Here is a 14,438-nt window from a genome sequence, read left to right on the forward strand (position 1 = left end):
AAGTCGAGACTTTTTAATATAAAATGAAAAGTGGGGATAATATTGTTTTAAAATCTTTGAAAGTTAGAGATATCTTATATAAAAACATTAAACGTTTGGAACATGCAAATTGAGAACGTAAAATATAATTAACTTTTTAATTTATAAGATTTTTCGTATTTCATTGTTGACTGAAATATTTCATCCTAAAACTCATATATTTTTCAGATAATAAAATTTGGAGCCATTTTTCAGCGTCGCTATTTTTCCGATACACCTTTCCGTCCCTTTCGTAATCTTGTGTGTTTCTTTTTTTTTTTTGAGAAAAGCGGGGATTTTATTAATCACACGAACATGGTATGTGGAGATGACCCACCACAAAGGACGGGGGTTCATTCCAAACATGATGTGCATCTATATCTCTCGCCGCCTTCGCTAAGATATGGGCTATAGCATTTCTTGTTCTCTTGACATGGTGGATACGGACGTCCGGTGCCAAGGATAATTCATTCCGACAGTGGGATGCCAGAGCACCCATTTCAGAAAAATTCTTCGCTCTTGAGTTGATCGCATCGCACGCCCGTTTGCTATCTGTTTCCACCCGACCGTGGGTTAGTTCCTTCTCTTTGAGCCAAGATAGGGCTTCTTTGATACCCATCATTTCGCCTTCTTCAACTGACCACGAACCCACGATTTTAATAGACTTGCCTGCGATGAAGTTTCCATTGTGGTCTCGGATAGCCATCCCCAAACCACATGTGTTCGATTCCCTGAAAAAAGCAGCATCCACATTGCAGCAAAACCACCCCGAAGGTAGACCATGCCATCCTACGCATGTCGCACCAGATGAGGCAGCAACGGGTCCAGGACGGGCCCTAGAATGGGCAGCGGTCCAGTCCTCATAGGTGCACGCAGCCATCAGCACCGAGCTTGCTGGAGAGGGGTTCTCGTTATTCCACACAGCCGAGTTCCGAGCCTTCCAGATTTGCCACAAAAGCATGCAGATCTTGATTTTTCGGGTGTCGTCCTTGTCATCAACTATCATAAACAGGGCCTGCAAAAAAGACTCACACCGGCTACGAACATTATCGATATAAAGCTCCATGTTACTGATTCTCCAGCAATCTTCCGCGAACGGGCAGCTGAAGAAAGTATGCCAGAGGTTTTCATAGCCAGCCTTGCAAATGCCGCACTCGCCGCCTACCTGTAGGCCTCTAGATAGTAGCTTTGCCTTCGAGGGAAGGTTATCCCGTGCAGCCCTCCACAGGATGTTTTGCACTTTCTGTGGTACTTTGATCTTCCAAAGGAGGCTCCAATGACCCTCTATCGAATAGGTGGGGTCGAGAGTGAGCGAGCTAGCGAGCCGATAAGCAGATTTCACGGTATAGCGCCCAGTTGGGGAGTAGTGCCAAATGAGTTTATCCGGGTTAGAGGTCGGCACGATGGGGGTTCTACTGATCTCCTGTACATCCTCCTCGTTCAAAATAGTCTCCATAAAATCCACATTCCAGCTTCTAGCACCCGGAATAAAGATGTCGTGGACAGTGAGACCCGAGAGATTCGGCGGGCAGTGAGAGGAGACGTGAAATCTCCCATCCCTACGTAACCAAGGATCCTCATAGACTTTGATTCCAGTACCATCGCCTACCCTCCAGCGAGTTCCACTCCTTACCAAGTCTTGGGCTGCACAGATGCTCCGCCAAGTGAAGCTAGGGCTGCTCCCTACCTTGGCTCGTAGGAAATCATCATTGGGAAAGTATTTAGCTTTGAGTATCCTGCAAACAAGTGCGTCCGGTTCTTCAATAAGCCTCCACCCTGTTTTGCCCAACATAGCAATGTTGAATAATTGCATGCTTCTAAATCCCATTCCTCCGAACTTTTTATCGACGCACATTTTGTCCCACTTCATCCAGTTGATACTCCGCCCCGCACCGCCCTTATTACTCCACCAGAAACTGTTCATGAGTTTTTCCATCTCGTCAGTCAGACTCGTAGGGAGCAAGAAGATGCTCATGCAATAGGAGGGTATAGCTTGTGCGACCCCTTTAAGGAGAATCTCTTTACCCGCCTTGGACAATTTTTTCCCATTCCACCCTTGTATTTTTTTCCAAAGCCTATCCCGAAGGTACTTGAAGATCTCCTTTTTCTTTCTCCCGATGAGTGAAGGCAGGCCCAAGTAACGTCCTGTATCAAGAGCCGAAGTAACACCCAACGTGCCAGAGATAGCTTCTCTCTCTGTGGCGCTCACATTCAGGCTGAAAAAGACCCCAGATTTTTGATAGTTTATAGCTTGACCAGAGGCAAGCTCGTAGATTCCCAGCACCCTCTTCAAATTCGCACACTCCAACTCCGAAGCCCGGCAAAAGAAAATGCAGTCGTCTGCAAACATGAGGTGAGAAACGGCGGGGCCCCGTCGTCCCATTTGAATACCATGGATATCTCCTCGAGCGGTCTCATAATTTATCATGGCTGAAAGGCCCTCGGCACACAGGATAAAGAGGTAGGGGGAGAGGGGATCTCCTTGGCGGAGCCCCCTCCCCGGAATGATTGGGCTGACAGCTGCACTATTGATCAGAATCTCATAAGAAACGGTGCGAACACAGAGCCTCATCCACTCCAGCCACTTATCGCAGAAGCCAAGGCGTTGTAAAACAGCATCCAGATAGTTCCAGTCAACGCGATCGTATGCTTTACTAATGTCGATCTTGAGAGCCAAGTAACCATTCTTACCACGAGTTTTCCGCTTCATCGAATGGATAGCTTCGAAGGCGATTAGTATATTGTCTTGAATCATTCTCCCTTCTACAAAAGCTGATTGTGATCGGTCGATGAGGCAGGGGAGAACCTTCTTGAGCCTATTGCACAACACTTTCGAGATTATTTTGTAAACAACATTACAGAGAGCAATGGGCCGGAGCTCTTTCATATTGGTTGGGGAATCAACCTTGGGGATAAGAGTAACCAGGGTGTTGTTGAGAGTGGGAGGAAACGTTCCGGTAGTGAGCCAGTCACAGCAGCTGCGGTACACATCTTCGCCCACTACATTCCAAAATTTTTGGTAAAACTTTGGGTTGAAGCCATCGGGACCCGGCGACTTATCAGGGTGCATCTGAGCCACGGCAGAGCTAAACTCTTCAAACTGGAAAGATTTAGTAAGCTCGGCGTTCATTGTGTTATCCACACAGGGGGTTAGGCGATTAAGGACTTGATAGAAATCGACATTGTTGGTTGAATCATCAAAAAGATTTTCAAAGTATTGTCTCGCTTCTTGGCCGATTTCCTCAGTACTTGAAGCCCAGCTGCCGTCATCCCTCCTCAGTTTGGTGATGGTGTTAACCTTGCGCCTCGCTGAAGCCATGTTTTGTATTGGAATCTCCCTCACGCAGCCAGTGTTGTTTGGCGCGTTGTTTCCAATGAGTTTCTTCCCGGAGAAGGATGTTGGACAGCTCTTGCCTTGCTTCCTTAAGCTTCTTGATGGAGAGAGCATCGGTTCTCCCTTGGTAGAAAGAGATATTCTGCTCAAGTTTATTCTTCCTCCCCCTTTGCGTGCTGCCCAAGTTATTCGACCATATAGAGATGGATTCGGAAACCGCCGTCAGCCGATCAAGAATGTTGATGCTTTGCAGATTGGTCCAGCAATCACGTATCACATTTGGGAAGTCAGGCTCGAAGCACCATTTATTCTCGAAGCGGAATCTGCGGGTTATCCTGGGAGTAGCAGCCCCTCTGCAATTAAGTAAGAGGGGAACATGGTCTGACATAGCAACTGTAATAGGCAGCAAAACCGCCTCCGGGAAGAGATTCTTCCAGTTGCTCGTGGCCATGCCACGGTCCAAGCGTTCCTCAACAAAATGACTTGTCCCCAAACCTCTTGACCAGGTATATTGATACCCACGGAGTGGGATGTCCGAGAGCCCACATTCAATAATTGCCTCGCGGAAGCCTTGCATGAGCCAATTTGGGTGGTCAATGCGCCCCCGTTTGTCTCCCGGATCCAAGAGATCATTGAAGTCCCCCATAATGCACCAAGGAAGAGAGTTCAAGCTCGAGAGACGTCTGAGGAGGTTCCAAGAGTCTCTGCGTCGCCGTCTCTCCGGGAAGCCGTAGTAGCCTGTCAATCTCCAATCGTCTTTCTCGTCAATAATATGCATATCAATATGGTTACGTGGGTAACCGATGAGCTTGCAAGAAGCAGAAGTTTTCCACAGCATACACAATCCTCCGCTTCTACCTGCACAGTCAACAGAGAAACATCCCTCAAAGTTAAGCCGAACACGAATTTCCTCGATTCGTTGTTGGTGAGCTATGGTTTCGCAAAGGAAGATAAAGTTGGGCCTGTGAACTCGGGTGAGTTCAAGGAGCGTCGGAATTGCGAGGGGATGGCCCAAGCCCCTGCAATTCCATCTTATGGAATTCATTGGGCCCGGCCGACTCCGTGGACGGAGCCCGCCGATGTAAGATCTGCGTCATCAGAGACATCCATGCGATTGCCAGCAAGGAAGATCCCGGATGATGTGGAGGTAACCAAGTCAAGAGATTCTGTGCCACGTCGTCTTTTCCTCTCTTCAAAACTGAAGTTTGATGAGTCATCGATCTGCATTAACCCTTCATTATGGATATCATTGCTCATATCTCGCAACACCAGCCTGTGCGTATTCTGTGGGATTTGTGTCACACCCCAATTCTTGAATGAATAAATATAATCGAGGTGCAACTAATTCATAGAAATAAACAAGGGAAATACCTCGTTAAAACCCAAAATAGGATAGAAAGTCGGGATATGCCCCTTTGGATCACAAGTTTTGTTTCATGTTTCTGACAACCAACATTCATTAGCATAAAACTAGAATTTCAAATTTAAGCTCGACATGAAGTCATCTTAAGTTGAGAAAACAAAAGATGTATAAGAGTAATTGCTACAGCGGAAGTCTATCATAGGAATTTATCGCTAGCCTCAGCTCCGTCCCGTCAGCACCAGCCAGCCAACCTGAAAACATTTGAAAGTATTTTTGGGCTAAGTACTAATGTACTTAGTGGGCATGCATTTTCATAAACATTTTATATTTTTGTAAAGAGCAGTTTATCCAATTATACTTGACATGACTTAGAAGGTTTTAAATTGAAAGAAGTACTTCTAAGCATGTTAAAACATTTTTTTCATTTGTGCGCACATGTCACACTCCCTTTCCGTTACTCGCTGTGATCCCGGACCTTTTAGCCACCGACGGATCCATTTCTCCCGCTTGCTTGGACTGAGGGCGTAACCCAGCCAAGTTCCCATTTGGGACCCAATGCTCCGGAACACATCCCGTCGAGCACCCTTATAACGCCTCATACATGATTAGTGCCCGAATGGAGATCAACCCACCGAGTCAGCTAATAGGTGTACACAATTCTCAAACAACGTGTTAGGTCATAAGAGAACCTCGATCGATTAACTTATGCGAGCCTTAAACAGAGCAGAGTGCACAAAATATTTTATTGGATAAACAGTTTTCATTACATTAAATAAACAATTTTCATTTCATTGAAAACATTTAGAGCTTAATAACTCAATCATACTTTGTACATTTGGAAAGTAAGCCCACCTGAATAGGCAAAGCCTGAAGATCATAATCACATAACCTGTCTTGGGAAAGCAGCGCTAATCCCCTGGTCACAAAGCCTACAAGAAATTCTATTCTTAATAGGTCTCGTGAAGCTAACTTAATATCTTAGGGAAAATACTTAACATTCTATAATTCGTCACGCCGGGTTTCAAAATTTAATGAATAAATACTTGAAAACTAAATTTCTTGAGTTAAGGACACCAACAATATCCTTACTCGATTTTATTTTATAAATGGATTATAAATAAAACCAATTTAAATCATGATGCAAATGCATAGCTCATTTCATACTTTAATAATGTAATAAGTAATTATTTGAAAATATGCACTTCATGATGCTAATAATATTATAATGCAAATCATCTTTAAAATAATTTAATCAAACTAATTATTAGTCTAATTAAATAAAATAGGGAAGCCATTTAAATAGATGAAATAGAGCCCATGCTTAAATAAATAATAGCCCATACCAATTAAAAGATGAGGCCCAACTCAATAAAATAGGAATGGCCCAGACTGAATAAAATTAAAAATCGGCCCAACAACTTAAGCCCATTCACTCTTTCCTTCTACATTTTCGGCCCAATAGCCAAAGCCCAACAATCCAGGCCCAAAACCCCAAACCCTATTACCTTTCTCCTCCCTCTCTTAATCACACGCACACACACATTCAGAAACACACACAAAACAAACACACGCACACAGCACACAGCAGCTGCGCTGCAAGGCACCCTCATTCCCTCTCACTCTCTTTCTCTCTTCACGTCAAACCCCCTTCTCTCTCACCGCTCCTCCCTCTCTTCCACACCCCGGTACGCACAACATCTCTCTCCCTCTCTCGACCGATCCTCCCTCTGGAACTCCGGCGATAGCAGCGAGAAGCCACTGCCGCCGCCGACTCCCTCTCTCTCTCTGAATCAGTCCGGCGACAGCAGCCAAGCCACCATCGCCGACACTCCCTCGTTCCCGGCGAGGAGCGCCGCCTGCGGTCACTCTCTTCCCTCAATCTCTCTCGGCTACACACAAACACAGACGCTCTGCTCTCTCAAATCTCTCTCTCTCCCTCGACACGCACCGCCTCCTCCTTGGCAACGGCGGCCTCCGTGGCCTCCGTCGCCTCCCTCGACTCTATCTCCTTCAACCACCACCCTAGTCTCGATCTCCGGCGACAGCAGTCAATAGACCACCACCGCCATCGACCATGAAGTTGCTGCCGTCGAGCCCCAGTCAAGGCTCTAATTCCACCGCCTCATCCCTCTCTCCTCTACACACTCCAGCCAAACAGTAGCTCGAAGCCACCGCCGACCGTCGCTGCCCTCCCAACTCGACTTTCACAACACCAACAACACCACAATCCTTCCCCGTATCTGACTCGACTCGTACATACCCAGCAAGTTCAAAGGCAGAGAAATAAATCAAATCTTCAAAATTCTACTTCTTCTTTATTCTATTCTTTTTAAATAAACATGCTTCATATATGTGTATATATACACAGATGTATACATTAAACATTAAGAGATTTCACTTTAGTAAAATATGTTTATGATCGAAAAGATGCACTAAATATATGTATATGTATGCATTTCTATCTGATGCTCGGTGAAGTTGAAATTTTGGGGAAAGGCCTTGAGTTCTACAACAATTGTTGCGAAAATAAATATTTAAGGCAAGGTCTAGGATCTATTCAGTGTGGAGAAAACCTTGTGATAATGATTTGTTGAGGGAGAGTCCTTTAAAACCAAGCTTCTTGTGGTGTGAAAGTATGCAGCAACAAAAACTTTGTAAGTTCAAGTTCTGTTCTTGAAAGAGGGAATTTGGTGAATAAGGCCCTCCATCTGCGTTTTTCTTGTGAGAATAAATTGTGGTGATTTGTTTGAAACAGAGTAAAAGAGAAAGCTTCCCTTAGCTGATATAAATGAGTGGTAGCAGACTGATGTGGTGTGGAGGTATTAACGTGTAGAGGTGTGATTGTTTTTAAAAAGGTGGGAGTAGTGGGAGTAGTGGGTGTAGTGGGAGGGAGTAGGTGAGTGTAGTCAAAAGTGGCTAGTGAAAGACATTGAGTGTGAGTGAGTTGAATCATTGATTGGACAATTAAAATTTGTCAGGGTTGAATTATCGGGACTGTAAAAATCTTTCAAGGTTCGGTAAATAAATGGCTCATGTAAATAAAACTATATGAAATGCATATGAATTTAAATAACTCAATGAAATTAAATAACTCAAATTTTCAAAACTTTTAAAAATCATTTTTGTTGGAATTAAAATAAATTCATTTTCTTTTATCCGGCGTGAATCAACTTAATATCTAAGTTCAAAAATTACTCTAAATTTAACTAGGAAAAAGCAGGGTGTTACAATTTGCTCGCTGGAATTTCGGGTGTCAATTATGGAAAGAGATTGCTTCCTGATTTCTTGCTCTTTCCGTTTTGCCTCATGATGTAACGGCTTCTCCACAACCCTAGTTTCCGCCGCCTCCCAACTAGGGTTAGAGCTGCTGTCTTCAGTTCTGATCCACTTGTCTCCGGCCAGAGAGTTGCTGCGCCGGTCAGCCGCCTTTAGCCAGGTGCCCCATTCCCGCCCAACCTCATTGACGTCGAGATTGAACCGAAGTTCGCAGAAACTTTCAGAGTGACCGAGTCTTCCACAGAGGAAGCAAAAAATATTGAGGCGCTCGTACTTGAAATTAACCTGAAAAGAAGATCCATCTTTGTTCTTAATTTTCTTGAAGCGTTTAAGGGGTTCAGTGACATTGATGCCAACCCTAACGCGCATATACTGGCGCCAAACACCGGAAGAGTTTGTGCTGTCATATTCCTGAAAAGTGCCAATGAAGTTTCCAAGCGCTCGACCGACTCCTTCCGTCAGGCATCCCGCAGGTAGATCGTGGATTTGTACCCAAAACGGGAGATTATCGAGAGGTACAGAAGACGGTAAATCACCTCTACTGAGTTTATGTAGGATGAGTGGGAAATTACCATAGGACCATGGCCCGCTATCGTACACACACTTCAGATCAAGATCATGAAAGAATTGGAATATGTATCTGCCGTTGCCTATGTCTTTCATGAAAACGCCTTTCCCAGGGCGCCAAATGCTCACTAATCGGCTTCGCATGAGGTTGAAATTTATCGGTTGATCCGTGAGAAATCTTCCCACCAGACATAACTCAACTTCGACCGTGGAACCGCCGGCAATAGCATCATCGAGCAGGAGCTCGTCTTCTTCCGATGATAGGTGTAGTCCGGCCATTCGCTCCTCCATAGATAAAGAGAAAGAGAATAGATAAAGGGAAATCAGGGGCACAAACGAAGGTTCTCAACAAGGAGAAAAAACTATGGCTCTCAACGTGGAGAGAAAAAACATAATGTCGTTTTTTTAATTTCACTTTATTTACTTAAAGTGAAGGAAAATTTTTATATATTTTAGAGTGAATAAATTTTCTTCCACATGAATGAAAAATTTTATGATTCTTTATCCCACTAAGTAGTTGTGTGTTTCTAACATGACATTAGTGAGAAAGCATATTAATTAAGTCATCTGTCGTGACTCGTGAGGAATCATTCTTTCTAATTAGTCTCTTAATCTGCTATTTAAGGTTTGTATTTTAGGACACTAGTAATAAAATATTTAATCTTATCTATATATATATAAAAGTAATATAAGCTCTATCCTACGTGGCGTAATAGAATCACTCTATTCTAATTTTCCTCTATTCTCATTGATTCTTAATTTTTCTAAATTTTTAATCAATAAATTTTTATATATCTAATCTCAAACCTATCATCACCAAATTTCTATAGCTAATTTACCTTATCTGTTTTCCTTCCCGTTATAATGAGATTTAAGAAATAAAAGTCGGATTGTTAAAATTTTCCATTCCGGATTAAAAAACGGTCCATTTTTAATTAAGTCACTTACCTATAATCATTTAATTAATTATTTTTTATAACCATTAATTTGATTTGGTGGCAAGAAAATAAACGAATATAAATAAGAATGGAAGTAGAATAATTTTATAAAGAAGATTATTTTCCTCTATTCTCATTGATTCTTATTTTTTCTAAATTTTTAATCAATAAATTTCTATATATCTAATCTCAAACCTATCATCAACAAATTTCTATAGCTAATTTCTTATATCTAATTTTCCTCTATTCTCATTGATTCTTATTTTTTCTAAATTTTTAATCAATAAATTTCTATATATCTAATCTCAAACCTATCATCAACAAATTTCTATAGCTAATTTCTTATACATTAATTATATCCCAATCATACATATCTAAAATAATGAATCTCGAGCTGCTGCACAAGATGGAAGGAGAGTATGCATGTGTGGAAAAAAATGGAGTTCTTCTTGATAACAGATATGTAGTTCCATACAATCCGTTTCTAATTATGAAGTATCGTGCCCACATCAATGTTGAGTTTTGCAATCAAGGGCAATCTGTCAAGTATCTCTTCAAATACATCAATAAAGCCAGTGATAGGATGGGTGCAAGAATAACTACAACAGCTAATGATGAAATCACCGAGTACATTGATTGTAGATATATTTCTGCATGTGAGGCTATGTGGAGGATTTTTGAGTTCCCAATTCATTATCGGACTCCCCACGTAGAACGTTTATCTTTTCATTTGGAAGGAGAGTATGCATGTGTGTTCAAAGAAGGAGACTACATTGATAATGTGTTAGTCAAGTGTACGCTTAAAGAATCTCAATTCCTACAATGGATGGCTATAAATAAGGAAAACGTTGAAGCTCGAAAATGGTTGTATACTGAGTTTCCACAACACTACGTTTGGAATAAAAAAGATAAGATATGGACAAAGCGGGACAGAGGTTTTGGCATAGGACGCATCTTTCATGTTCCTCCCTCAAATAGGAAAATGTATCATCTTAGGATGCTATTGAATCATGTCAGAGGTGCAACATGTTACAATGATTTTAAAATGGTGAATGGCGACATGAAAGACAGTTACAAGGAAGCATGCTACGCAATGGGATTGCTAGACGATGACAAAGAGTATATTGAAGGAATTATTGAAGCCAGTTCTTGGGGAACAGGGCAATATCTAAGATGCCACTTCACGACATTACTAATTTCGAATAGTATGTCAAGGCCTGAAGAAGTCTGGAATCAAACTTGGCAAAACCTATCAGATGACATCTTGCACACAAAGCGGAAGACTCTTCCAAAGCCAGGTATTTTAAATTATAAAATATATGAATAATATTATGCATTAATTTCAAAGAAAATTAATCAATTATACTAATGAAAAAACTTAATACACAAGTACGTAATATATATATATATATATATATATATATATATATATATATTACGTACTTGTATATATATATATTTCATACAAGAAGTCAAAATCATATGTGATACCGATTAAACCAATACAGAAAATAAATAGAATAACTAAATGATTGTGAAACCAACAGTGCTTTCTTATTCTTTCTTCCATTTTCCTGTCACAAACTCACTAAATTTTATTTGAGATTTTAATCTGCTTGATTTGCGAGTGATTAGTCCGAGAAGATATACGATTAATTTTACTATTTTGTTAGAGAAATAATCATATGATTGATGCTTCGGTTTTGACTCCCAAAGTTCAAAGTCTTTACGCATTTGGTTAATTAGGTTTGAAAATATATTTACTTTTCTAATTTTATGTGGACTACCATATATAACTCATTAAAATAAAAACAAAATAATAATCAATCGTGCATGCTGGACCCTTTTTTATTAAGCTAAATAATTACTTAGTACTTTTAATTTTCACACTCTAATTAATTTGGGCATCACAAATATTGTTTGCGCTTCACCACAATATGTGTCGGTCGAATTGGTTCAAACTCAACCCTCACGCACTATAAAATTTTGTACATAATAGTGACAATTTTCACATAAAAAAAGAGTCAAATTGTAATAGTTTGACCCATATATTTACTTGAAATCAAAGTGGCGCCAATGTATCTATGATCTATGGTTTATAGTTTTGATTTATATATTATATTCTTCTAATGACTTTTATTAAATAGATTTGCAGTTGACAGATGACCAATTAAAAAATCTAGCATTGGTTGAAATTGAGAAGTTGCTTATAGCTAATTCCACCAGTTTAGTCAATTTTCCTGGCATGCCGTTACCAAACGAAACTGTCATATCTAATTCAGAAAATCTACTGATATTGGAAGAGATGTCTTACAACATAGAAGAAATGAAAGAAGAGCACGCTAAGCTATATCCCTCTTTAACAGATGAGCAAAGAATGTTTTATGAAACAATAATGACAGCGGTTGATAAAGGCGAGGGAGGATTTTTCTTTCTATATGGATATGGTGGTACATGAAAGACATATATTTGGAACACCTTATGCTCGGCCATACGTGGGAGGGGCGATATAGTACTACCAGTAGCTTCGAGTGGTATAGCATCGTTACTGTTGCCTAGGGGCAGGACTGCACACTCAAGATTCGGTATACCATTGGACTGCCACGAAAACTCCACATGCAACAAGATAAACCCAGATAACGATTTAGCTGGACTACTTGAGAAAACAAAGCTTATTATTTGGGATGAGGCACCAATGACACATAGATACTGTTTTGAAGCGCTTGATAGAAGCTTAAGGGATATTATGAGATCTTCCGATAGATCTGGAAAACCTTTTGGAGGTTTGGTGGTTGTTTTAGGAGGCGACTTTCGACAGATACTTCCAGTTATCCCTAAGGGAAGTCGGCATGACATCGTGCATGCCTCTATAAGTTCATCTCAACTTTGGAATTTGTGTCAAGTTCTCAAGTTAACTAAGAACATGAGATTACATGTATTTTAATCTTAATCTAAATATATATTTTTAAAAAATTATATTACCATCATAATTTAATAATATTAATTTAATTCAAATAAAAAATATTAAAATATAAAAATTACTAATTATTTGTATATATGTATTTATCTTAATAATTTTATCTTGCATTGTTTGAATTAGTCCTCATTCCTTAGTAGATGTTATATAAAGGCGACTATAGTAAATTAAGTTCAGCGATAATAACAAAAACTTATTAATTTAATCTAAATCCAAATACCTTGATAGAATATGATGGCATTTGTCAATTATATTAGGCTAATTAAAACTAATGTAGTAATAGATCATTTTTCTATGGATTACATACTTTACAAAACGACACAGTAAGGTTAAATGGCTTATCTTGATTGATTTTGTGAACATTTAAATGTAATTATGTATAGTTATGATATTTTCATGAAAAGACTATAATACAACGTATAGGGAAAGCAATAAGGCTGATAAAAACAATAGATATATTTTTGTTTAATTTAGTGATAATTACTAAGTGTAATGTATAATACATATAAATATACATTTCACGAATATTATAATTCAATGATCCTTATTTCTTTTGCAAAGGTTAAAGGTGAGAGTTAAGCCCATCCTCATCTCTCAACTAAATAAATCATCATATGAATCAACATCTTAGCAATAGCGGAATTAAAGATCAATAAGTGTTGTAATATTATAATAATTGGCATCTGTAGATCGAGATTAGTCGTTTTTTTTAATTATTTTGAATGACTCGGAAAGTGGAGTCTTTTGTTTGTACCAGTGTGTCTCAATACATATGCCACCATAAAAGAATATTCCACTTTTTCAGGCAAATGCTTCTGGTTCGGATGCAGAAGAAACCAAAGAATTTGCAGAGTGGATACTTAAAATAGGTGATGGTACAGCCGGACATAGTCTTGGTGATGGAGAATCTGTTGTGGCATTATCAGAAGATATCCTTATACGCGATGCAACAACTCCTATTGCAGCTATAGTGGAAAACACATATAATGACGTCATGAATAATGCAATTGATCCAGAAATGTTTAAGAATAGAGCTATCTTGGCCCCCACCAATGAGATGGTTGATACGATCAATGATTACGTCATGTCTCTGATGTCTACCAAGGAAAGGGTTTACCTAAGTTCAGACAGTATTTGCAAAGAAGATGGACAAGTGGACCTTGATGAACAGGTATTCTCGGTTGAATATCTCAATACAATCAAATGTTCAGGATTACCGAGTCATGAAATTAAATTGAAAGAAGGATGCATAATAATGCTTCTCAGAAATATTGATCCATCTAATGAGCTTTGCAATGGCACCAGACTGATAGTAACTCAACTTGGGGAACGCGTAATTGAAGGCAAACTCATTTCAGGAAAAAATTCGGCAAGAAGTTTCCAATAGCTAGAATGATTATGAGTCCATCAGATTTCGCTAAATTTCCAATACGGTTTCAGAGAAGGCAATTTCCTGTGAGTGTTTGTTTTGCTATGACAATAAATAAAAGCCAGGGACAATCTCTTTCAAATGTAGGATTATACATACCGAAACCAGTTTTTAGTCATGGACAACTCTACGTGGCAATCTCAAGAGTCACTAGAAAAAGAGGTTTAAAGATTTTAGTATGTGATGAGAGTGGTCATACGCAAGACACAACAACTAATGTTGTGTATGATGAAATTTTCGATAGATTATGAGGTAATTGCAAATTTAATATTTTATTCAAACTTTACAAATTTTAAGTCATTAACGATATTATTTAAAATATTTTTTTTCTTATATTTTGCTAGGTTGATTTGATATCTGCGTGCTGCTTGTGATTGGAGGGAAGAAAGGTACAATAAATCACATCATATTTTTTCATGTTCATAGATAAAATATGTTATATAAGGATGGTTGAGCCGGGTCGGTTTGGGGACGATGGTTAGGCCGGAGTTCTTGAAACTGACCTTCCCGCTCTTCTTTCATTTCCTTTTTGTTTT

General features: G+C 39.7%; 3 protein-coding genes across 3 annotated transcripts; 1 reads left to right on the forward strand and 2 right to left on the reverse strand.

The window, feature by feature from the left end:
- Positions 1 to 319: 319 nt before the first annotated feature.
- Positions 320 to 4,609, reverse strand: LOC131012797 (uncharacterized). The gene is made up of 3 exons (XM_057940804.1): positions 4,471 to 4,609; positions 3,623 to 4,210; positions 320 to 3,528 (listed from the first exon to the last, which is right to left on the reverse strand). The coding sequence occupies exons 1-3, from the start codon at positions 4,607 to 4,609 to the stop codon at positions 320 to 322; spliced, it is 3,936 nt and encodes a 1,311-aa protein (XP_057796787.1).
- A 3,290-nt stretch (positions 4,610 to 7,899) lies between these two features.
- LOC131012808 (uncharacterized) lies at positions 7,900 to 8,849 on the reverse strand. Its single transcript, XM_057940811.1, has 2 exons — positions 8,019 to 8,849; positions 7,900 to 7,911 (listed from the first exon to the last, which is right to left on the reverse strand). Exons 1-2 carry the CDS (start codon positions 8,847 to 8,849, stop codon positions 7,900 to 7,902), a joined length of 843 nt encoding a protein of 280 aa, XP_057796794.1.
- Positions 8,850 to 9,878: 1,029 nt separating this feature from the next.
- LOC131012817 (uncharacterized) lies at positions 9,879 to 13,814 on the forward strand. The gene is made up of 5 exons (XM_057940813.1): positions 9,879 to 10,794; positions 11,644 to 11,875; positions 12,056 to 12,431; positions 13,279 to 13,644; positions 13,779 to 13,814. The coding sequence occupies exons 1-5, from the start codon at positions 9,879 to 9,881 to the stop codon at positions 13,812 to 13,814; spliced, it is 1,926 nt and encodes a 641-aa protein (XP_057796796.1).
- Positions 13,815 to 14,438: the final 624 nt, after the last annotated feature.

Source organism: Salvia miltiorrhiza, chromosome 1, assembly GCF_028751815.1.
Source record: "Salvia miltiorrhiza cultivar Shanhuang (shh) chromosome 1, IMPLAD_Smil_shh, whole genome shotgun sequence".
Classification (NCBI taxonomy): Eukaryota; Viridiplantae; Streptophyta; class Magnoliopsida; order Lamiales; family Lamiaceae; genus Salvia; species Salvia miltiorrhiza.

Excerpts from the sequence above, each read along its gene's own strand:
- LOC131012797 (XM_057940804.1), bottom strand. The coding sequence starts at position 4,609 with ATGAGCAATGATATCCATAATGAAGGGTTAATGCAGATCGATGACTCA. Across the intron at positions 4,211-4,470 it reads ATCCGGGATCTTCCTTGCTG|GTAGAAGCGGAGGATTGTGT; the intron begins GCAATCGCATGG and ends TTGACTGTGCAG. Across the intron at positions 3,529-3,622 it reads TGACTTCCCAAATGTGATAC|CACGCAAAGGGGGAGGAAGA; the intron begins GTGATTGCTGGA and ends TAACTTGGGCAG.
- LOC131012808 (XM_057940811.1), bottom strand. The coding sequence starts at position 8,849 with ATGGAGGAGCGAATGGCCGGACTACACCTATCATCGGAAGAAGACGAG.
- LOC131012817 (XM_057940813.1), top strand. The coding sequence starts at position 9,879 with ATGAATCTCGAGCTGCTGCACAAGATGGAAGGAGAGTATGCATGTGTG. Across the intron at positions 10,795-11,643 it reads GAAGACTCTTCCAAAGCCAG|ATTTGCAGTTGACAGATGAC; the intron begins GTATTTTAAATT and ends TTTATTAAATAG. Across the intron at positions 13,645-13,778 it reads AAGTGGACCTTGATGAACAG|ACTGATAGTAACTCAACTTG; the intron begins GTATTCTCGGTT and ends CAATGGCACCAG.